The sequence below is a fragment of the Arvicanthis niloticus genome, chromosome 21 (genome assembly GCF_011762505.2).
Source record: "Arvicanthis niloticus isolate mArvNil1 chromosome 21, mArvNil1.pat.X, whole genome shotgun sequence".
In the NCBI taxonomy this organism is placed as follows: Eukaryota; Metazoa; Chordata; class Mammalia; order Rodentia; family Muridae; genus Arvicanthis; species Arvicanthis niloticus.
Window position 1 is genome coordinate 18,904,608 of NC_047678.1, and position 25,268 is coordinate 18,929,875.

Below are 25,268 nucleotides of genomic sequence, written 5' to 3' on the forward strand. Positions count from 1 at the left end.
TACAATGAACTTTCTGATTCCCACAGAGAGCACATGCAGTAGGGCTAAAGTTGCCTCAGAGGAGAGGTAGAAATGGTGTCTTCCCAGACACACCGGGAAACATCCAGCACAGAGCCTTCTTCATTCTGAAGGATGTACAGCTTCTTCCTTCTGAGGGAAGGAGAGGGCTGGGAAGACCTCAAAGATGCAGCACTTGCCTAGGATGTGTGAAACCCTGGGTTTGAGTCTCTATACAAGAAAACAACAAAACACAATACGGAAGGAGGAAGAGGAAAGCAAGGTAGACTTGGGAGGACCTGGGCAGGTCTGGGCAAGGCTGCTGGGAAAGGGAGCCTCCTTAGCGAAGGCTTCCCGCAGGCCTGGGCCTTTTGTTGAGCACACTCTCAGCTGACTGACTGATCTCAGATTCAACCTTCCAGTGAAAAGCCACATTTGGCTTTATTCTCCAGAAAGCTGCTTGCCGGTTAGTAGTGGCTGGTAATTTTTCCTAGGCTCAAGAGTCACCTGAGGGATTCCACCAAGACAAGTAGGTACAAAATGGAATGCGCACAGGTACGGTCAGAGTTGGAGGGAGGGTGGACTAGGATTGGACTTGGGAAAGCTGGGCTTTGCTACCACTTCCAAGATATGTGGTCTTCCTTGAACGTGTGAGTGGCTGACACTTAAGTGACTACTGTTTTTCTCACCCACTGTCCTTTACTGTTCCTCCCAGTTCGTCTCTGCCCTCTATACACAGGTCAGAGGTAGGAACATGTGGAAGCTCTGGGGTTTTGAAGATTGATGATGAATCAGGCCCTTGTCAGCAGCTGGGGCTGTAGCCCCACTTCATTGCTATTCTCCTGGACAGACACTTATTAGATGCCAGGAACCCTTCTTGGAGCCTTGGGGTCTTTTTCTCTATTTAAATTCTTAAGATGACAAGACTTTGGAGATGGATCAGTAGATGAAACTGTCTGATACATAAGTATGAGGACCTGAGTTGGATCCCCAGAAGCCACATTAAGAAACCAGGCATTGTAACACATGTGTCATCCCTCTGCTGGGGAGGCAGAGGCAGAGATCCTGTGGGTCACCTGGCCCTAATCAGCAAACCCTGGGCCATCAAGAGACCCTAAATCAAAAATCAAGATGGGTAGGAATGGAAAGATGGCTTAAGGGTTAAGAGCATTGGTCCTCTTGAAGAGGACCCAGCTTCGATGGCGATGGCTCCCAACCATCTATAACTCCAGTCCCAGAGGGTCTGACACCTTTTCTCACCTCCTCAGCACCTTGCATGCAACAGAAATACATTCTGACAAAATATCCAGATACATAAAAATTAAATTATAATAATAAAAAAAAAACCTAAAAGTAAGAAGAGGTATCCCTGAGGAGAGATGATACCCAAGATCATCTTCTGGCCTCTACACACACATATACACAGACACAGACACAGACACACACACACACACACACACACACCAGACACACACACACACTCATGAACATGTACCCACTCTCTGTCTCACTCTCTTTGTCCCTTTCTCTGTGTGTCTGTGTGTCTGTCTGTCTGTTTGTCTTACAATGGCTAGAGAATAAATGCAAAACTCAAGGTAGGTAAGTGTCCAGGGGTCCAGGCCGGGAAGTGATGCTTTCTTCAATTCTGTTATACAATAGTTTTCTCTTGCGGTCCTGGAGCAGAGGCAGTGGCAGTGGTCTGCAGGGACTTTGTAGAAATACACATTCCTGGGTCTCACCCTGGACTTGTTAAGGGGGGAATTTAGCATCCTGCATTCTGCTGTGCCCTCCGAGTGACTTGGAGGCTGGCCAGTGTTCAAGAACCGTGGCTCCAGAGGGGCCTCATCAATTCTCAAGAGAATCTTTAAACACCCGTGAACCCACTGTGGCCTCCTCATCATGACCACTGTCCACTTCTCCCAAACCTGTTCCAATGGGAGACAGCCGAATGAGCTCTGGAGCCAAGGCTGAGAACAGGGAAAGCTGCACCATGTCAAAGATGCCAAGCCTTCGGTGCCATCCTAGGTATTCATCAGTTCTGTCCATAGATGATAATAAGAAGCCAGTGTTTTACAGACAGTGTTGGGTTACTGTGCTGTATCATACGGCATCTTAGTTGCCAAAAGTATAAAGGTAATAGTGTGAACAGATGATTAGACAAACGTATCAGAGTTTGATACAAGACAATGGGATCTTACATAGAAGAGATAAGGCCAAGCCAGATACTGCAAACAAGGTAGGCACGGCTTCTTTATTAAAACCTCAACTTAAGCCGGCCAAGTTGAGCTGAAAGGAGCCAGCACAGACCAGAAGTAACCAGGTAATTCACTTCAACAAAGAAGTCCTGGACAAGCTTTCAGTGATTTTTCTAGGATGGGATAAAGTTTGATGAGCAGGATTTCAACAGTTGCTTTTCCTTCTGCTCAAGCAGTTTTGACACTGAGGTTTGCAGGCTGGTGGGCAGAAACCTAACCCAGGAAGTACTTGATCATTCCTGTTGTTGGCATCACCCAACATAAATATCCTGGCTTCATGGTTTAGTTTAGGCTTTGAGCTGAGACTGATGGGCTGACTGAAGTGTGTGTGTGTGTGTGTGTGTGTGTGTGTGTGTGTGTGTGTGTGTGTGTGTGTAAGTAATAGGCAACCTGGGTTCAGAATTCTTGTTTAAAAGTATTTTCCCTCATTGTGGGAGGGTAGCCCTCTGTTGTTAGATTCTGCCAGGGCTGTTGAAAAGCCTAAAGCCAACCCCACTGCTGTGCTGTTCTTTGATGGATGGTCTGTTGTTTTTATCTGCTTAGGTTTTTATCCACTGAGTTTTCACCATGGTATCTTCTGTGTTAGTACTGTCTTACTTTCTCTCGCTATGATAAAACAGTCTGATCAAAAGCAACTTGAGGAAGTTTGGCTTACATATCCGTATCACAGCTCATCAACGAGGGAAATCAGGACAAAACTCAAGGCAGGAACCTAGAGGTAGGAGCTGAAGCAGAGAACATGGTGGAACACTGCTTACTGGCTTGATCTCCATGGCATGCTCAGCCTGCTTTCTTATAGAACCCAGGACCACCTGGTCATGGGTGGCATCGTCCACAGAGGACTAGGCCCTCCCTCATCAATAATGTATCAAGAAAATGCCCCTCATATTTGCCCACAGGATAATCTGCTGGAGGCAACTTCTCAAATGAGGTTTCCATCTAGGGTTGCGTCAAACTGACAAAAACTAAGCAGCGTATGTAACCTCTGAGTAAAGTTCTCAGCTCTTCCATTTTACAGATATTCTCTTTTGCTGTATTTAATAAACTAGTCAGACCGTTTTAATTCTAGCAGCTATATATTCCAAATATTTCTGTATTTTATATTAATGTGTGTGCCTGAGTATAAGTATGTTCAGTCTCTAGCAGCCATGTTTCTAATTTCTAAATTACTAACAACATATTTTTGAGGCAGAATCTCACTGTGTAACTCTGGCTATCCTGGAACTTGCTAGTAGACCAGGTTGGCCTGGAACTCATGGATATCCACCTGCCTCTTCCTTCTGAGTGCTGGGATTAAAGGCATTTACCACTACGTCTGGCGGTAATTCTGTTTTTTAAAATATCACATTATACCTTTTAAAGTTTTGGAGTGATTTTTGAATTTCCATATTGATTTTAAGTCTGCTTTCTAATTGTATATTTGAAACTCCTGGAAATCTGTATTCTTCTGGGGGTGCTTACTCTTGGTAATTAGCTTCACAATGTTTTCTGGTCTTGAACCTATTTTTGTTGTGTCTTTACCACAGAGAACTCTGTCTGGCCTGGCTTGAAATGTATGCTTCCAAGTAGTTTTATACTTGCTGAATCCCTTAGGTTAGCCCAGAAATTATTCGAAGTCTAGACCCAGGCCAAAGCGGAGGACTTCTTTCAGCCCACTCAGGGTCCAAGCTGCAGACACAGGCTTTCTTGTCTCGGTGTGCTTTGACTCCTGTGCAACTTCGCTGAAGCAATGGCCCTTCAAGAGATTAGATTTCCTGTCTGTTTCTCCCTGTCTTACATCAGCACTAACACCCCCTTCTCCCCATTCCCATTCACACCCAGGCTTCCTGCTCACCACAACGAACAGTTCTTCTTGTCTCCAGCCCCTCCCCCCACCAGGCCAGCTTTCCTTATATTCTTGCATGCAAGACCTGTGGGGCTTAGGGGGACTGTTTTAAAGTGCTTAAATCTGAATGTGGAGGGCAAGCGATTAATTCCTAAAGGTTCTTTCTGCCCCACTCTGCTGTAGCAGGTCACAGGTCACAGGTCACAGTTCACAGTTCATTTTCCTGGCTCTGTCTTTTACAGGTCACCATTGGACTTATCATTTAACTTCCCTGAGCCATGCCGACCTGTAGTGTGTGTGTGTGTGTGTGTGTGTGTGTGTGTGTGTGTGTGTGGCGTGTATTGTGGCAGGGTTGGGGAAGCTGTTAAATATAACCCACAAAGCTTTTGTGAACTGAGACAAAATGAAGTCCAAGTGTGGCCTGGCACAGAGGACAGTTCTCTAGATGTAAGATCCACCTGCAGCTTCACTAGCCGAATCAGTGCTGGTTGTGTGGTGGGCAGGCCCGGCTCCGGTATCCTGCAGAATGTGTGAGGCAAACACTGAGTGTTTGTTTTCCTTAGGAACTGGATTGAATGTTTTGTGTGGGGCCAGGGTCTCTGTGGGAGGCCAGCCAGCCTAAAATGAGCTGTTCCAAGGCAGTGTGTCATGGAGATCTCTGGGACACGCATACCTGGCAATGGCAGGACTTTGTGCCTGGACTGCCCTCAGACCTGCTGAACTTTGCAAAGGCAAGGGCAGTTCCTCTGAGTTGGGCTTATGACCTTTGACTTCTATTATCTTTATACACCTGGTCCACTAAGCTATAAAAGCAGTAACATTTAGCAGTCTTTTTTGCAGTCTGTTCCTCCTTCACAGTCACCAAACGTCCACCTCAAACCAGAGACCGCCATCATGACGAAGGACCAGAATGGAACCTGGGAAATGGAGAGTAATGAGAATTTTGAAGGCTACATGAAGGCCCTAGGTAAGAGGTGAAGGGGATTGGGAGACAGGGGACATTAAGAGGACATCAGACTGGTCCTTGAGGTGCTAGTGTGGGACTCACCAGAGCTGTATGCAAACCTTCTCCAGAGTTATAGCAGTGCAAAGTCAGCTAAGTCCCGGGAACTCTCTGAGGCTGTTTTCCTACCTAGAAATAAGACTGAGATAAGGTTAGAATGTCCTTTGCACAGTGCATGCCTGACAGAAACCACACACTGAACGGAGGATATATACACATGTGTACATGTGTTCACACACAGTCCATGCACATATGTATACGTACACATACTATAACTGGTTTGGCCCTGAGAGAACAACAGAGTCACTCTCCTGCCTTGTCATCATCATCTCATGGATAACCAGTTGAGTCAGACATCACCACCAATGACTTCTGCTTGAGGTTTTTTTTTTTTTTTTTTTTTTTTTTTTAAGCATTGACATAGAAAACACTGAAGGACCAGCCATCCAATTCTCTACCTAGAGACATTTAGGCTCTCGGAGGCTAAGAGGGACTTTTGTCACAGGACTCAAACCACTCACTGCTTATCCTATTTCTGCACTGGGCTCCAGGCCCAGGGCTGCTAATCTGTTTGTGACCCAAGTTAGTGACAGGGCAAGTCTGTAGGCCTCTCCTGTAGAAACATGTGGTCCTGGCCACCTCTGGGCTGTACTTGGAAGAAGATGGAGTGAGTTGCCACAGGGAAACTCCAAACAATGGCAGCAACCAGGCACTGGGCAAAGAGCTTAGCTACTGAACTCCTTCCCTACAACACCCTGGTCATCTTTTCTACCTCGAAATCCCCCACATACAGAGTTGCATCCCTGCCTGTACAGGAGCCGTACAAACATGAGAGAAATGGCCACACATGGCTGCAGAGGCCCAATGATTTGGATATGGTGGTGAGAAGTGTCTCTAAGAATGGGCTTGTGGGGCTTTTCTCTGCAACTAAAGAAAGACAAGTAAAAATCCTCTTATCAGGGCTCTGCCTACTAAGGTTTGGTAATGGATTTGGAACAGAGTATAACAGGGCCTAAGCAAAAAGGAAATATTCCTGTCCCACAGAAATGGGGTTCTGAGTCCATATATGTAGTCAATTAGAGCATAGTTCAGAACCATAATTTTGAACATTATTATATAGATGAGGTAAGTAAGCCTGGAGTGAGTACAGCCTGTGCCACGCCCAAGACCTCCTCTGTGATGTGGGATCCGGTTCTTGACATTTCAGGACCTTGATTTTTCCATCTGCCAAATAGGAATAACAACACCTGTACTGTGGCTTCTCTAGATAGTACAGCTGGGATTTTGAACAACGGAAACTCTTATCGCATAGGCTATTTGGAAGTACCGTGGTTTCGTAAGTGTGCTTGACAACCCAGGCACATAGATTATTATCAGAAAGCAACTTGCCTTTTGCTGTTTTCTTAAGTGATACCAATTCCAAGGCCAGCAAGATGGTCCATTGAGTAAAAACTCTTGGCACACAAGCCCCAGGACCTGACTTTAATCCCTGAAACCCATAGTGGAAGGAAAAACACCAACTGAAAAGCTGTCTCCTGATGTCCACGTACATACCATAGCACACACATGCCACCAACCCACACACACCAGTCATGCACGTAGACACAATGATAATACTTCACAAAAATCATTCCTAGTTGACTTTAGAGATAACACCCAGTTCCACTTTGGTGTCTAACCCCTTGGATAGACTCCTAAAGTCCAACGCCTCAGTCTGAAGGTGGAAGGCAAACATTACCATCCTCCGCTGAGGCTATACCTTTATCTCACTGAAAGAAACCCTCTCTCTACCTCTGGCTTCCTCTTTTACACAAGCTTGCACCTCAACGGGCATAAGGGACTTACAAGTTGTGACTGGGATGGTTAGATACTTCTGGGTTGATATTTCTAACCCCTAGCATCAATTGCTCGCTGTCTCTTTGGGCTTTAGTAATAATTTGCAATTGAACATCGTATTAGACAGATCTCAATCTAATGAGCAGACTGATTCAATCCTTTGCAGCAGGTCCCTGCTTTGTAGAGGGGCATCTGGCACTTTATGGACTGAGCTGACTACCACAGGGGATAAGTCTAGCTAAACACAGAATGTGGGTGTCTTTGTGCCTGCTTTGCCCAGGTGCTGATAGCTCTCTGTCTCAGGGGTCTAAGGACTTGCCCTGCCTGGATGATACCACAAAACCTTATGCAGCACTGAGGTAGGACACCTGATTTACTTCAGCTACCCACGGGCAGGGCGCGGCTGGTAGTGATTAATGTCAAGAGACTCAGCCAAAAGCAGATGAGGAGTGGCTGTCCCGTCAGCCTACCTGCCAAAAACAGCTCCACTGATCTGTTTGATTTCTGCCACACCCAACTGAAAGGCAAGGTTGCCTTCCCAAGACGGGAAACTCATTGAGGCTTGTCTGTGGTACCCTTTTGTGCACTTGGCATTTGGAATGAACATTGCAGAGATCTTTGCAAATCCCCAGATGTGTAAATACTATTAGGGGTGACATTGTTCTCTGCCTATGAACCATTACTTTCTTGGACTTTATGACTCTGTCCATCAATGAGGAAACTGGCTTTCTCTGGGGGCCTAGTTCTTTGTGCCGTAGGGAGCGAGACACTGATGGGATGCTTCTCTGAGCAGCACCCTGGCTCTGTCAATAGCCAGTGGCTCACTCGATACGCTCTCTTCCACACATGACTCAGGTACTGACCTCAGCAGAATGATGTGTCACAGCAACCTTTGAGTTTACCTCAAATTAACAAAGCCATTAAGAGCTCAAGGGTGTGTGTCCAGGATGGTTCAGTGATGCCTCCTCTCCTGCCCTGGGCACTCCTAGTCTTTGCTAGATTATCTCTGACCCTGAAGTCATCTAAGTAGAGTCATCTTTAGTTATGTCTCATTGGTCTAGGGTTGAGTGGATCTCCCTGGTGGTCCTTGCTTAAGGGCTCTCATCCAGTGCACGGGGATAGTGGCTGGGGCTGGAGCCTTCTTGAAGCCACTTCCACTCTAGCTAGGGATGCTGGCTGGTGGCTGAGACCTCACTTAGCTGTGGCTGAGGACATGCACCTGGTCTTCACATACAGTATGGGGATTTTCACAGCATCTGCCTGTGCCCAAAGAGGCATGGTCTTTGTGACCCATTGTCAGAAACCACCAAGTGTCTCTTTTACTATGTTCTGTTGGTCCAAGTGGTACATTCTTCTTCTCCATTCATAGGGCACTACCAGAGATCTCACTCCTCTGAGAAAAGAATGCTAAAGCCACACTGTAAGACAGATGGGATGGCATACTGTCATTTAGAAAAACACAGTCTGTCATAGATGGGGCACCAGATAATCTTAGACTTTAGCCAATAAATGTCCATGGTTACCAAGTGGAAAGCAGAGCAAAGAAAGTTACAGTATAGAAGCAGTGAAGACTTTCTAAGTCTTTCAGGATAGGGTGTTGGAGAAAGTAAAAGAATCCAAGCAGAGATGAAGCTGGGCCTCGCCATGGTTACATGCAGAGTCATAGACATGGGATACCAAAAGAAGTTGTCTATTCAGAACTGAAGGGGAAGGAGAGAAGAGAGTCTAAGATACATGAGGATGTTTAGCACAGTGTACCACGTGTGAACTTCATCCTCCAAGGACAGTGGACTGCCTCCAGAAGTATGTGAGGCTCCCACTCTGTCTCAGGCAGCCATTTATTGCCTCCAAATGGCACGGAATTGGAAGCCTGGTTGAATGGCCCTGGAAGATGGGGAAAACTGCCAAGAAGGGTGGGCATGGGGATAACCAGAGCAGGGAGGGGAGACTAGACATGGAGACTGGGTAGCAAAGAGACTGGGAAAAGGCAGCCATGAAAACAGATAATTAATCATCTTATGACCTCATCAGTGGAGATGGTGAGAGGGGTGCTTCCTGTAATTAGCTGAGCAAGATCAGATTTTGATGATCTTTTATGCTATGCATTGTCCCTGGTTTGGGAAAGAAAATCTTATCTCAATTCCTGAAAGATGGTGAGCCCCCCTCCCCTTTTTTCCATTTAAAGTAATATACACAGACTTTTTAAAAAGAAAAAAAAAACAGCGACAAAAAAAAGCAATGTTTACTTCAAACAGCCTGGTAGGTTTCTAGTAAGCTCAGCACCAGGAAAGGGGTATCCCCAGAGACAGAAATCAGATGGACTGCCCCTGTTGAGTGCTCTCTGCAGAAAATGTTTCCTGGACATCTGCAAAGTGCGAAATCCCGTTCTAGCTTTTGCTTTTGCATCTGGCTTTTCTTCCTGCTCTGTTACATTTGTGAGGCGCCGGGTAATAAACCCCAAAAACTTTCAGTGGACTGTCGGCGGTAATCGTGGGCACACGTTATTTTCATGCCATGATGAGCACACCGTTAGAGTCTTGTAGTCATTATTTCATCTTAACTAACTCAGGTTTCAACAATATATTGGCTACCTACAACACACTAGGGACTCTTCTGGTCACTGGTGATGAAATGGTTATTAAGAGGATGGTCCCCTACCCTGGGGGAATTGATCTCCTGGCTGGTGGGAGGAAGTGAGGGGTAATGAAAGAGAAAGCCAGACACTGTGTGAGATAACTTTAGGTAATGCAAGTATTTTAAGGAAAATAGAGAAAAATAAATGTGTGATGCATGACAAAGGTCGAGGAAGACAACTCGAAGAGTTGACAGTGCATAAGGCCAGAGCTTGACACTGAGCTGTGTCCCCCAAAGCAAGGGACAGTAAGTGCAAATGATTTGTGTGTGTCCAAGAAGGTAGACAGCAGGAAGGCTGGGTGTGGCAGTAGACAGACAGTTGGAAGAGAAGAGAAGAGGCTGAGGGTAGAGAGATAGGTAGGTAGAGGTTAGACTAGGAATTTTGTTTTTCTTATTTTGACTCCATATACTCACTACACATCCGAGCCTATGGTGGATATGGATGTGTAAGACCTGGAGCCTGGAGTTAGGCCTGAGGATAGAAGGGCGATTTTTCATTTGGTAAGATGAGGAATTGGAACCCCAGAGAAGTAGGGAATTTCCTAGGGACACGTGGGACTAGGAACCAGCAGGGCCCAGACGTCTAACAACATGTTAGCCCTTCCTTACTGTTCTAAAGAGGGTAAAGGTACCAGGTGATGGTGAGAGGGGACTTCATTCTGAGTAGAGCTAGTTGGCATGTTGGGGATATCCAAAGTAGAGAGACAGCATCTCAAGAAACACTGTAAGAGGGTCATTTGGGGTCCCCAACTGACAATCAATCCCATGTCTGATGCCCTAAGAATGAGGAGATTGTACAAAACTCTGGATTCCGCTGGTATTGACAAGCCAACAAAGTTATTCAAATCATCAGAGTCTTAATTGCCCTATGTGATCCCTGGTTGGACTTTCAAATGGAAAAGTACTGAGGCAGAAAAGGCCAGATGACTATGATGCATGCTTCCCCCTCCTCTGGCCTCACTTTCATGTGCTGGATGGACACTTGTATCCCTGACCTCTCTCCCAGTGGAGGACATTGGACTAAGGATGCAGGGTGCAGAGTGCAAGCCCAGGGTGTCCAGGCTGCCCGCAATAGGCAGGAAGAGACAGGCAGGGGCCAGTCTAATTCCCTTCTAAACATGTCCTCTGAAGGAGGAAATAGTATGGGGGGAGGGGGGAAGAAAGAAAATTGCTCTTCCACCCGGCTTCCCCTTATTGCCTGGAAGAGTCAATGATTTGGGAATTACGGAGTCTAGGTTCAAAGCCCATTGAGGCTGCACTATGAGCAGCTCTCAGATTTCCTGTGATGGATCCCTGTGCATCTCTGCTCTTTAATTTACAAAGTGCACCTGCCCTTTTAGCTTGCAACTTTAGCTTTCTTCGCAAGCACATTACAAGGCATTTTAATGTTGAGTAGCGTGCTCGTATTTCAGCTTTATGGCTTGCATTGTTCAAAAGGCAGTTATGAAAAGTGTGCTTAATAAAGTCACTTTGCTGTTGTTGATTTGTTCTTCCGCAGCAGCAGCCATAAGCCATGTATATTATTCAGAAATAGCTTGTCTCTGGACCCTTCCTTCTGAGATAGAAATTCACTTCACCTGGCTATAAATCAGGCTCAGAGGTACCTTTAATATAGAAAAGCAGATAAAGCAAACTTGATAACCCTAGTGTTAAAATATCATATCTGGAAATAGTTTTCACTGCAAAGTCCAGAGAGAAAGTACTCTGTGTGTGTGTGTGTGTGTGTGTGTGTGTGTGTGTGTGTGTCTGTGTCTGTGTGTGTGTCTGTGTGTGTGTCTGTGTGTTTGTGTGTGTGAACATCTGTGTTCTATAGCTACATTTAAACCCTTTTGATTAGAAATATCTAACAAGAAATCCACCAGCAGAGTATTTGGCTTTCTTCCCCAGGGTGGAGCGGAGGTGACATGATTAACTGGCTTGTGCAAACGCTAAAGGGTGGCCAAGAGGCCAAGTCATTTTTCAATCTGGAGGCGAAGCAGCGCTTGCTTCCATTTGCATAGGGGCCCTAATAGCACCCTCCCATCCCTTGTCAGGAAGATTGACTCCACTGCTGTTTCCAGGACACACCCGTTCTCTCAGCAACTGGCCGATTCCGCCGCCATTCCCCTTTCCTAGGCGACTTGGGACAAGCAATAATTTTTTGCTGCGATCCACTTTTCTAGGCAGCCCAGGACAAGCAGTAATTTTTCCCAGGGAGCCTTAGCTATGAATGACAAACGGGTTACATTTATAGGGACACTGTGAAGCTGGATGAAGCCGAGCCCACCATTTAAATTCTCTGGGTCATGATTTCTACTTCCACAGAGCGAATATAGATTCGCTCGCTAAGGAACAACTTGTTCGCCACAATTTCTCCACAATTTCCATCCTTCTATAGTGTTTGCCTGGGGCACTCCCCTTTCTTTCATTTGGGTAACAGCATTCTCTTCCTACATCCTAATGATGACTGCCGAGCTCTGTGAGCACAGCGGGGACTTCAGCAGGAGGCTTGAGCAAACTAGAGGGAAGAAGGTGATCCAGCCTGGAAAATGTCCCACCAGGCTGGATAAAGGGCCCCGTGACAGCTTCAGCTATAGGATCCGGTAGCTGTAGGGATACATAAATATGCTCTGAAACTTTTGCTCTGGGCTAAGCTGATCTGGTCCCCGTGTAACCCAAACAGACAAGGACAACAACGGAGCCCTGTGTGCGGTGAATACATGCAAGCACCTGGGAACCTTGAATAGCCTTTCCCATCAAGCCTGCCGGATCCCTACCGCAGTGACGCAGTAACATAGGAGCATTTCCGACCTCATCCCCCCCTCCCCCGGGGAAAACTGAGGCTCCGAAAGGGAACGAAGTTTCTGTAAGGTCACATAGCTGGGAAATTGGGACTGACCTGACCCTTGCGCTCATCTTTTGGTGCCAGGGTTTCTAAACTGTGGTGTGCACAAAGTGAGTGGGAAGGATTTACAGTTAGTTCTACTGCTGCTCCTGCTGCTGCTGGTGGTGGTGATCCAGTGTCTTTAGCAACCACTGTCCCAGACCACGCTCCTCCATTAGTAAATTCATATTATCTGAGCATCTACTATGAGTATAGACCTAAGGCTGGTTCTGGTGGGGGACACATGAAGCAAAACTACAGGGGCGGGGCATGGGGCAGAAGAATAATCAGGCCCATGATAGAGTTATGTGTAAGACAACAACTAACTCTTGTTTCTCTCGTATGTAAAGAAACGTGGTGTGTCCTCGGTCTGCGTATCCGGTCCTGAGCGATTTGCCTTGTTAAAGAAATGAATGAGTCTGGCTGCACACATCATAACCTTCCCTACTTCCCCTGCCAACAGATATTGATTTTGCCACCCGCAAGATCGCAGTGCGTCTGACTCAGACGAAGATCATCACTCAAGACGGAGATAACTTCAAGACGAAAACCAACAGCACATTCCGCAACTATGACCTGGATTTCACCGTTGGGGTGGAGTTTGACGAACACACAAAGGGCCTGGACGGCCGGCATGTCAAGGTACTTCTGGGTGGGTGGGTTTTCAGTGGGGCTATTTGTGCACAGGCTGGCCTTCTAGCTTCACAGTGCTTTCAACAAGCCCAGGAAGGCTCAGGTAAGGTTCAGGTAAGCAGGACCTGAATGGACTTAGTAAGGTTGATAAGGCGTAATTAATGAAGGGCTGAGTAAGACCAGGCAGGGAAAGAAGGGAGGAGAGGCCTCAGATCATGTGAGAAATTAAAATTACACGGTTGAGCAAGCAGCTGAAAGAGCAAGATAGGATGTCCTGGCAATGGATAACTACAGAGCTCGGCCAAGCAGTTTACCTGGGTGTAAAGAGGCAGCCATGTTCAACCAGCCCTGCCCAGGGAAAGATCAGAAGATCAGGCCTCCTGGTGCCTGTTGGGTTGTTTGGGTTGTTTGTTTTATTCATTGTTTTTTGTTTTGTTTGTTTTGGTTTTTTGTTTGTTTGTTTGTTTATTTGTTTGTGGGATTTTTCTGGCTTGTTTTGGGGAGCTTTTTTTGTTTTGGTTTGGTTTTTTGGGTTTTTTTTTTTGTTTGTTTGTTTTTTGTTTTTTTGGTTTTTTTTGGAGTCCTGAGAATTCAGGTGTTTAGACACATAACCCTCACTTTTTTAGATGATCCAATTGGCCAAATCTCTTTTTAGGAAATCATGTTGCAGATGAAATAAAGATAAAACTCAGTAGACCCAGTAAAGTCTATAACCCGGTCTCTGTGACTTGTGGCTTCTGTCCTCGCAGAGACTTAACTCCCAGGTCATAGGCTAGGAAACCCTGCAGGGGTCACAGGCCACCCATCCAGGACTGGAATTGCAGTAATTTTTCCTTAGCCAAACTCTCTCTTCCCATAGTTTTCATTAGCCATGCAGTCCAAAAGCAGAAAATGGGAAATTCCAGAAATAAGCAAGCACTGGGGTTTAAAGTGCATGTCAGGTAGCATGATGCAGTCTCCATTGCCTGTTCCATCCTGCCCAAGATGTTAGTCATTTCCTTCTCCAGCCTATCCACCCGTGTACATTACCCACCCAACAGTCACTTGGTCACCGTGTTAGTTCCATGGACTATATGGTGTTCAATTCTACCAGAGATTACACTGAGGCTCTTGGAACACCCACATTATTGATAAGAGGGGGCTACTGTATTTGTACTGGTCAACCCTGAAAGCACACAGAAAACAACTCTCACCCAAAGGTGAAAAGTTATCTCTGAACCTGAGACCTTGACTCTAAGGAAAGGTAGTAGGGCTTTACACAGAGCATGAATAAAGCAGAGGCTGCTAAGGGGCAAGCAAATGTGGGGTGAGAGACATAGAGGCAACAGTAGCTCCCCGACATTGTGTTGTATCACTGCCCAGTGGCCTGCTCCTCACACTCTGCATTCCAGTGTTTGGTTGTCCAAATCAAACTACACCTGGTCAGGGCCCTCCAAACAGGAAGAAGGAAGATGTAATCACAGTCCTATATAAAGAGTCTCCTTCCTCAACCTTGGCATTCTAGTTCTGGGGCTTACACAGAAGTTCTGGAAGGGCTCCTGGTTTGCCACGTATCACAGTGGGCATTGACTACACTGCCCATGTAGTTTATACAGAGGCTGGCTCTGTGCCAGCTTGGTTATGGGGCTCCTAAACAGAGAAGGATGAAGCTGAATACATGGTCTCTGGCAAATGAGCCACTGTCCTGTTCTTCCAGGAGCCCTTCCCAAGTCTCAGATCTCTCCCAAAGTGAGGGACTCCGTTCCGGTTCCTCTCCTGGGCTGGAAGTATTAGTGATTGGCTGGCTGGAGTGTTTTTGCTCTACCAAGACAGAGACCATGGAGAGCGAAGAAGCTCTTCAAATGCTCTTCTCTGGCCACGTTTATTTCACTTAGTGTTTGGCTATAGCACGTGGCAGCCATAGGCAGGTGGGACCAAGCATTAAGTGGTTCCCTCTAATGTCACTAACCCTGTGCCAATCTCAGGAACAGGGACCCTTAGCCAATAGGTGTTACAGCTCCCCTGTAGGTTAGAAGTCCAGATTTCTTAACACTGACCACTGTTAGAGCTTTTAGCTCAAGACACTGAGATTCTTGGCTCTAAAGGCTTGATAGATCTCTGAAGATCCTGTGACCTTGGTGATAGTTTCTAACCCGAGGCTCTGTCCAGCTTTTTTCATTCTTACATTCCAGCTCTCCTGTGAGCATGCTTAGAGAGCCAGAGAACGGGGTCCTATGACCAATCATAGTCTTTGACACTTTAGCCCCAGTCACTCTGCTAGGACATCAGGGGAGGTAGGAACATTGCAGGTTCAGTGAGAGCTCACCAAGGCCTGGGATAGCACAAGGTCTGGTCCCAACCGTTTCCAACAAGCTTGGCTAAAGCCAAGCCTTCAGGAACCAGAGCAGTTAGCTGTAATCATCAGGATCCTTCCCAAGGTATTCATGGATTGTTCAAGATGGCTCGTTCCATCGTACAGGCAGTCCAGCTGGCTGGTGGACTGACAGACCTTTTGTCTGAAGGACTGAGAGCAGCAAGGGAGAGTCCAACAAGTGCTAATTAGGGAATCAAATTAACCCATGCCCCAACATCTTCACTTATACACACACACACCACCATCATCACCACCACCACCACCACCACCACCACCATCACCACCACTACCACCACCACCACCATCACCACCACCATCACCACCACCACCACCACCATCACCACCACCACCACCACCACCATCACCACCACCATCACCACCACCACCACCACCACCACCACCACCACCACCAGAAGGGGTGCTTACTATAAGAACTATCATTAGTAGTGATTTAAACGTATTTTAATAGTGCTTAACCCTGTGCTCCAAGGAGTGGTCAGTCCCTCTTACCTGCCTCAGGAGGAAGCACTGTTATTCTGTGGAGAGAAGGGCACATCTTTCAATCAAGTGTCCTGGCACCCACAGTCTCCTCTATCAGGGAAAATTAGATTCAATGCTTTTTGCTAAAATAATAATAACTAATAATAATAATAATAATAACAATAACAATAACAATAATTTTTTAAAAAGAGTTAAAAAGAAAAGGACAAGGGTAGAAAGTATTTTGGAGATCTTCCGCCAGAGCCTTCCTGAAATAAAAAGCGCCGAAGGTCCACTTTAGGACCCTTGCTGTGGGGCTGTGGGGTGATGGGTCCACAAGCCTTTTCTGAACTATGGCCAGAAAGCTAATTCATCAGACTCCAGAACTAATGGGAAAGACTGCCTCTGAGGGTTTGCATCTCTCCAGTGTTTCAGGCTAATCAGTTCTTGATTCGTTTCCCTGCTCTTTGCCGCGTGAGGCGAGGCCTCTTGAAAGCTAACCCTCTCCTCTCTGATGAGAGAATTCCCTCTTCCTGAAACAAGTCACGTCTTTCTGGCCTTTCCTGATTCTGAAAAAAATTCTACTTGTCAACACCTAGCCACCCCACCCCCACCTCGCCTCAGGCCTCCACCTTTCCCATTCCCCCTCCTCTCTAAGCATCACTTCGGGAGAAACGATCCTTTTACCCATGCCTTGTCTCCTCTTTGCCCGCAACAGAAAGCGGGGTATAGCAATCTCTTTCTCTTCATCTCCTCCTCTGTCTCTCTCATACACACACACAACTGGTAGGATGAGATATATTTGACTATAGACTGGACAAAGGTCTAGTCCCATGAGAATTACAGCTCATAACAGGTGCCCTTGGGACTATCTACTGCCTGGAACAGGAATAGAACCCTTTGACTCTAAGGAGTGCATGAGCCCCGCCCTCCTCACAAGCTTTGTGTACACGTGTGCATGTGTTTTGTGTGCAGCACACTCTCATTCCCCAGGGCTCCACTTCTCAACTCTGATCATTCTCAGAGCCTTCAAGAAAAATTGACATCCATTAGGGAAAGGAGAGGTTGCAGCAGGAGCTCCGAAGGGCCCAGGTCTGCAGCAGCCCAGAGCAGGACTGTAAAAACACATCAAAGATGACGCTGACTCCGAGGCTCAGAGATCCCCCTTCCCCTTCTGCTCACCATATGTTTTCCCCACTTCTTACCCTGACTTGTTTCTAAGAGAGTTAAAAGCCCTTTATCAAAAATACAAAAGCAGGGATGGAGGTGTGACTCGCTGATGTAACACCTGCTTAGCATGCACAATGTTCTAGGTTCAATCTTCAGAGCTTAAACACACACCCACCCACCCCCACCCCCACTCTCTCTCTCTCTCTCTCACACACACACACACACACATATATATATACACATATATACACATATATATGTATATACACACACACATATTTACATGTAAGACATAAAGAAGTAGGTGAACAGCTTTGGAGATACCCAGTCAGCAAAGTTCTTGCTACACAAGCATGAGTCCTTGAATTTGCATCCCAAGAACCCGCATAGAAAGCCAGACACACCAGCACACATCTGTAATCTTGGTGCTGGAGAGGTAGAAACCCAAGAATCACTGAGGCTTGCTGTCCCAGACAGTGTAGGCAAATCACTGAGCTCCAGGCCTAGTATGCTGGAGAGTAATTGAGAAAGGCACTCAACATTTATCTCTAACTTACACACACACACACACACACACACACACACACGTGCATACACATACTCATGTACTGGCACACACATGCAAACACACTAACGTGCATGCATCAATAAATAAAAAATAATTGATATCCATATAATGAAATGTAGATTATATAACCATCAGAAAGAATGAAGTGCTGATTCCTAGCCCGGCACGAATAAATTTGGAAAACATGCTAAGCTTCAGAAGCTACACACAAAAGACCAAGACCATGTATTACATGTACCAAGACCCATGACAGGCAAATGCACAAGGAGTAGACAACAGAAGAATACTGAATGCTAGCAGATACAAGGGGCGAAGTGTTCTGGATCCATTAGTGAAGACGAGCACACAACCTTGTGACTCTACAAAGAAAACTAAAGTGCCACCCCCAAACTGTGTAGAATTGCAGACTTTAGCAGAATGAATTTTATGGTTCCCAATGTGTGTGTGTGTGTGTGTGTGTGTGTGTGTGTGTGTGTGGTGATTGTTGGAATTGGTGAAAGTAGGCAGGGACAGGGCAAATAGCACCAAGCTATTTGGAGGCTCCTCCTATGGAGGGCAGCCCAAGATGGTTGGAGAAAAACTGCCTTGGAAAGTTGCAAGTAGGAGTATCTCTGCAGGTCAATAGATTGCTCCCATGCCTAGAATTTAGGGGAAGTGTTTTAGATTTGTAGAAAAGTTGCAAGAGAACAAAGAATAACTTTACATTCTTTGCTAAGTGTCACCTGCTGTGGGTACAAGAAAGATGGTTCAGCAGTTAAGAACCTTAACTCCTCCTGCCAAGGACTCAGGTTCAGTTCTTGGCACTTATATCAGATAGCATGCAACCACCCGTAACTCCACTTTTAAGGAATCTGATGTCCTCTGCCGCCACAGGCATCTGCATGTGTTCAGGACACATAGACATGATAATAATGCTTTGAAAACAGTTGCATATTATTAATGTTTCCCCTTGTAATTAAAAAAAAATATTCATTTTATTTATATGAGTACACTGTCACTGTCTTTAGACACACCAGAAGAGGGCATCAGATCCCATTACAGATGGTTGTGAGCCACCATGTGGTTACTGGGAATTGAACTCAGGACATCTGGAAGAACAGTCAGTGCTCTTAACCTCTGAGACATCTCTCTAGGAGCCCCTTGTGATTTTTATCATGTTCCCATGTTCTCTGTCTCTGTCTCTGTCTCTGTCTCTGTCTGTCTGTCTGTCTGTCTCTCTCTCTCGCTCTCTCTCTCTCTCTCTCTCACACACACACACACACACACACACACACACGCACACGCACTGAACAATCTGACACAACCTGTAAATAATTTTACTTCCGAAGAATTAAGATATGGGTTCTCTTTCAAAATTCACAACTTCACTATCCCTTTGTAGCTGGCTTGTTTTCCAGTACAATGCATGACTGTCCTCTTGTTGAGTGGGCCTGAAGTCTAATGAGAGCTGTTGGTTACAGTCAAAGTGTGTGCGCCACTACTGCACTCATGGGTTATCATCCCACGAGGATTGTTGTTGTGGTTCAAAGATGCCATAACTGGGTAAGACTGTTGGGTACTTTCCCCCTTTGGAAGCTTGCATTTCACCTTTTGGTACTATGAAAACTGATCCAGGCAACTAAGGAATACTGTGCTCTCAGTATTCTCCAAGGAAGAGGACACCAACTGGTTACCCAATGGTCAGTCCTGAAAACATACAAATAACATCATATGGACTGCGCAAACTGTATAACTGTATTCATATAATTAAACAGTCACCACACACACACACACACACACACACCAGCAACAACAATTATAAGAAAAGGAGGCCATGAATTTGAAGAGGGGTGCATGAGAAATTTTGAAAGGTGGAAAGAGGAGGGGGAAATGCTATAATTATAATCTCAAAACAATTTTTTTTAAAGAAATAGGATAATCTTTTATAGGTCCGTGGTTCAGCTATGGACTCTCACAGACTGAACATTGAGCACCTCTATCTCATTTGACATAAAGAGCCTTTTTGAGAGGTGCTGACTTTGGACATGTGAGAGTCAAAGTCACAATCGGGCTCCACCCCCTGACTCCCTCCGTTCTATTCAAACCCGCCCCCCTTTCCGGAGCTCTCTCCCTGTTCATTTTCTCACTCAAAAGTTATGGCTTTCTTAGCTGCAGGATCTTTCAAAAACAGTTTGAGTCTGTTTTTAAAACCTCTTCAGACACAGGGATGAGGTCAGCAACTAAAAGCTGGGCACGATTGCAAACGCTGTAACCCCAGCACTCTGAAAAGCTAAGACAAAGACACAGCTGGTTCCAGGCCAGCATGGATGACACAGTGAAGAGAAGGAGGCAGGTGGGGAGAGGAAGAAGAGAAGAAAGAGAAGGAGGAGGAGGAAGAAGAGGAGGAGGAGGAAGAGGGAGGCAGGGAATAGGGAGGAGGGAGAGGAGGGAGAGAAGTAGGGAGAGAAGGGGAGGAGGGAGGAGGGGAAGAAGGAAAAAAGGAAGAGGGAGATGAGAGGGAGGAGGAGGGAGAGGGGGAGGAGGGAAAGGGAAAGGAGGAGGAATACAATTAAATTAATAAGAAATGTTAGCTTTGAAATTGGTTCATTTAGCCATTCTTGTAGCTCTGCTTCTCACTGTCTCACGTAGGCGTAAGCCCACAATCGTGTAACCATTACCGTGATTCATTGGTAACCAATTTACTTTTGGGTCAGAATAACTTTGGGTCTTGCTGCCCAGTGTGAGTTATTAAAATGAAATATTAGGACAGGCCCCTTTGCACTAGCATTTTCCTTCTTTCTGTATTCTGCGAATTTTGTTAAGTTCCTATTGCCTGCCAAGCCCCTGTCAGCGAGACAGGTGTCACACTGAGTTGGAGCCTCCTTCCTGTCCTCCAGGATCTCAGCCTCATAGAGAAGATAGACAAATAAACAGATACTGTCTACTGCACCTCCCCCTTACAAGGCATGTGTGCCCTCTGCTGGGCCCTCTTCTAAGGCAGGAGGTGGGTGGACTTCCCTCAAGACTCTGCCTCAGGGAAACTATCTATCATAGACTCACGGGTCAGTGTCAACCACTGTGCTCAGTGTCATAGCAGTCACCAACAGCCACACAGTCACCAACAGCCTCTCCTTTCCTGAGCTCTGCCTGTGAGCAGAGGCATCAATGCAGTCAGCATCCACTGGGCCTTTAGGTACAATGCAGTATGGGAGGAAGAAGAGAAGACACATTCCTTACCTAAGAAGAAGAGTCCTTATCTATCTACTAGGGAAGCAGTGGGGTCTAAGACAATGAGGAGAAATAGCAGATACACTTTCCAGACACTTCTTCCTCCCAGAGGAGCTGGAAGACCTATGGCTTAAAATTCTCTAAGTCCTTCAGCAATAAAAGGTTTTGGCTGCCCTTGAAAGAGAAAGAGACATTTTTCTTTTAAAGAAAGCACAGAATATTTTTTAAATTTTATTTACATTGTTGTTTTTGTCTTTTCCCTCATGTATATTTGTGTAAGGGTGCCAGATCCCTTGGAACTGGAGTTACAGACAGTTATGAGCTGCCATGTGAGTGCTAGGATTTGAACCCAGGTCCTTTGGAAGGGCAGCCAATGCTCTTGGCCACTGAGCCATCTCTCCAGCCCAAGCACAGAATATTTTATTTTAAGATTAGATTTGGGAACTATGACCACAATCACGGTTACAGTTTTTTTTGTTTTTGTTTTTACAACAGTCAACAGTGAAATGTTCTTTGCGCCTTGGTGGCCTAGCTCAGTCTCTTCACAGGATAATCACTGTTCAGGATTTCTTTTACTTCCTTGCAAACGACAGGAACTAAGCAAAAAGAATACATACACACCTTCACCCAGTTCCCTTGCCTTATGCACACTGCTCAGCATCTTTCATTTTTAAGCATTTAAACAACCGGCTCTGGTTGTAGTCTTCCTGTGGCTGTGTAGCAGGGAAGAGTCACACCATATTTAACCAGCCACCCACTGACAGACTTTATGAAGCTTCCAGTCCTCTGCTGTAACGAACAATCCTGTGATGCATCGAGGAGGAACGAGGAGGAATAACACTGTGCATAAAGCATAAATTCTGGTCAGGGTCAAATATTATTTTAGAAATAGGTAGGTTTAACAATCTGTAGAAATCAGGTTTGTATAATGTGCAAGGAAAAGGAAACAAAAAAACCTTACAAGTTAGTTTATCATCAGTAGGGTTTAAAAGACATTAAAAAAAAAAAAAATCAAGTGTCGGGCCCTCAGCCTAATTTTGTTCAGAAAGGCACCAGGTGGCTTGTGCACACATGAAAAACAAAAACCAACAACCCAGCTGTGTGAAGCTCACAGGGAGTAAGACACAGACACAGTGGAGAATGAAAAGAGTATCAGCAGGTGCAGAGAGTGAGCCTGATCTGGGCACCAAGTTATTAAGAGGAAAACAGGGGTATCTAGGCAGTAGTAAGGGGCCTTGCAGCCTCCTGGGTACCAGCGGCCTGCAGCTTCTCCATCTACTGGTCAGCTCGGTTGGACTGGAATGGAGGATGGATGACATTCATGAGTTCTGCTGCTATGCTACTATACCTTTAGCATCGCTACCCAGAGAAAGCCTGAGGACAAGCAGGTTCTGGGTGACAGGACCTACCTAGAACCACGTGAGCAGCTCCCTGGTTAAATGGGGAGCTTCTCTGTATTATCCTCACATACAGTGGACAAGTCTCAAAGCGTAACCCCTGCAGGAAAATTCCCAGGGTAGAAACTTTGGGTCAAAGAATACATGCAGTATCATCAGAGATGATAACCCCAGCATCTGGGAGGCACAGGCAGGAAGGCCGGAAGTTCACAGTCATCCTCAGTACACAATGAGTTCACAGCTAGCCGCGGCTACGTGAGACCCTGTCTTAAAACACACACACACACACACCTAAACACATGTGAAATAGGGAATTTTCAAACAATAAATTAAAAACTATCTAAAATAAGTAATAAAAGCAAAACGTTAAGCAAAACTCTGTGCAATTCCATATTTTGAAAGCTAATATAAAATAGTCCCCGCAAAAGACTTCTCTTCCCACCATCCCTGCGGCAGGGTGCACAGCCCTCCCCTTGGTTACTGAATCTTTGATCTTTGACCACATGATCAATTGGATGTGAGAAGCAGTCTTATCAGCCTCTCTGCTGTTAGTTGTGAAGCAGAATGTCTCTTCTTATGTTTAAAACTCATCTATACAAGAGTTCCCCCTGTAAGCCCCTGGTTCATATGCTTGGTTGGCACGGACTCTTAGGTTAATGATCTTTTTATTGATTGACAGAGGCCCTTTATATATAAGGATATCAAGTCTTTACTGATAAGCTACAGCTCTTTTTCCCTGTTGGTTATTTGTCTGTTGACTTTGAGGCATTTTCCCTTCCAGAAATTCCACATGGTTAATAGTTGAATTCATCATCTTGCCTTTACTAGCTCGAAGTGCTATTTTTACCACATAATAAAATGGTTGAGTCCAATTCCTTAAAAGCAAATGCATCCAGCCTGGAGAAACCAGCCTGGCTGGAATGGAGGATCTATATGGAATGACGACTGGAAGGTCCCTGGAATCATGAAAACAGGACTCTGTCCCATGGGCAAGGAGGAGCCTGGCAGAGCTTGCAGGAATTGAAGCTGCAGGTTGTTCGGTCTCCCAAGGCCATCCGTGTGATTTGCTTGGCATCTGTCTTTGCAGACTCTAGTCACCTGGGAAGGCAACACCCTCGTGTGTGTGCAGAAAGGGGAGAAGGAGAACCGTGGCTGGAAGCAGTGGGTGGAGGGAGACAAGCTGTACCTGGTAAGCCCTGGGGTCTCTACAGCACTCACCTGGCTAGGCGATTTGACAAGAAAAATAGCTCTGAGCTCCAGCCAAATGCATTTGGTCAGATAGTCGGAAAGCCATTCCCATCTGGCTCAGAGGACTCTAGGAAGAAATCTATATGGCTGTTTCTGTGAATAGCTGCAATTAAAAAGAAAGTTTAAAATGCTGAGTTAGGAAAGCAAGATCCAAGGAGAAATGAAGAGAACTTGCTAAGGAGCAGCTGGGGAGAAAGGTGAGCAGCGGAATTAAGCTGGCTGGAGGTCAGGACCAGGCATCCTGTCAGTTACTGGGGGCGGTGGGGATGGGGGTGGGGGAGGCTGATATCACGAGGGGTTGCCATTGGCCTCTCACCCTAAGGTGTGGTGGGCCTGATTCCCCCTCCTATGAGGCTGACTTGTTACTAGAACAGAAGGGACAATGGCTGACATCCATCAATAAACTATCACTGCCTAGACAGCTTTATTTTTCATTCTTCAATCTTCACAGCAATTTATGGGCCCCACAATGGAACAGTGAGAGAAGTTTCACTCTTTCAAACATCCCGCGACTCATTTGCTAAATGAATGGCTCATTCAGCAAACACATCCTCATTCATCCATTCATTCATTCATTCACTCACTCATTCATTCATTCATCTGTGGAGTCAGGCAGGTACCCAGCTTGAATGAAGGCCAACATGAATGTCACCAAGATGCCCTTCAGATCCGAGCTAACTTCGCCTGAGATCTTTACTCCTGTCAGCTGATGACATGAGTGTCATTCCCAGTGTTTTCCACTTTCCCTACCTGCTGTGGCTTAGAGGATGGATTTGTTTTTTTAAATATAGGGCCATCCCACCAGTACCTGTGGCTGAGAACAGAGTCATCGTTAGCTGCATGAGCATAGTGGCCTTTCTCATGCTCACTCACCCTCTTCCTTCAGGGTTCAGTGAAATGCAGATAAGGCCTGAGGGTCTCTCCACCTCAGTAAAAAGTGGGACCCCATCAGCTACTTCGTAGGCATACCGGGGGTACCCTTCTGAAGCTCCCGCCCTATTGTTGGGCCACTGCTAACCACCTAATACATCTCCAAGATACCTTTTCCTTCCTCTTGGCTTCGCCACCTTTTAATAAGTTAGCCAATGTTGCTTTAATCACGAGAGTAGGAGAGATCCAGCCCAGGAGGGTCATTACTTTGCATTTTTCATTTTTAGAGTTGTTCAAGCTCAATTTGAGTGTCAAAATCAAATTACTGCTACCCTGCAGGGCATGGCAACCGATTGGGTCTGTGAGGGACACTTTGCCCAGAATAGCTAACTGTCCTCTTCCTTCTATGCTCACCCACCTGCCAGACAGTAAGAAGGCCAGGTGCTGGGCAGTAAGAAGGCCGGGTGGCACTCACCCACTCTCTGACTTGCAGGAGCTGACCTGCGGCGACCAGGTGTGTCGACAAGTGTTCAAAAAGAAGTGATGGGCACAGGGGAAACCTGGCAAACACATGGAGTTCTCTGCCCATTCTGGAAGAGCACAGGGACTCTCGGCTTCCAGACAGAGCCCCCTTAGGTCACCTACCTGGGTTTAAAATACAGTGTATTTTATTCCCCCGCCCCCGAACCTGTTATTAAATAAAGAAACAAAATGTCCTCTCAGTGTTTCCTTTGAAATGCTTTCCATTTTTTATTCCCATCTCACCTACAGGCAGATGGCCGTGGCCTAACAGGCTTGTGTTGTTCTTTGTTCCATTTTGTTTGTTTCTTTTGTCTCTGGTTGGTTTGTTGGTGCTATTAGGAATATCTGATAGACATGCTGATTCGTGAACATCACCTCTGGGAGACATTCCTATGGCGAGATGCGTA

General features: G+C 46.0%; 1 protein-coding gene across 3 annotated transcripts; it reads left to right on the top strand.

Annotated features, from left to right (window-relative positions):
- Nucleotides 1-364: 364 nt before the first annotated feature.
- Nucleotides 365-25,055, top strand: Rbp2 (retinol binding protein 2). 3 transcript variants are annotated; one of them, XM_034484626.2, is made up of 5 exons: nt 365-526; nt 4,918-5,044; nt 12,877-13,055; nt 23,309-23,410; nt 24,833-25,055. In XM_034484626.2, the coding sequence occupies exons 2-5, from the start codon at nt 4,972-4,974 to the stop codon at nt 24,881-24,883; spliced, it is 405 nt and encodes a 134-aa protein (XP_034340517.1). In that variant the 5' UTR covers nt 365-526; nt 4,918-4,971; the 3' UTR covers nt 24,884-25,055. The 3 variants fall into 3 exon arrangements, with proteins under 3 accessions (XP_034340517.1, XP_034340515.1, XP_034340518.1); XM_034484624.2 differs by having other exon boundaries at nt 367-552; XM_034484627.2 differs by having other exon boundaries at nt 367-526; nt 4,906-5,044.
- Nucleotides 25,056-25,268: the final 213 nt, after the last annotated feature.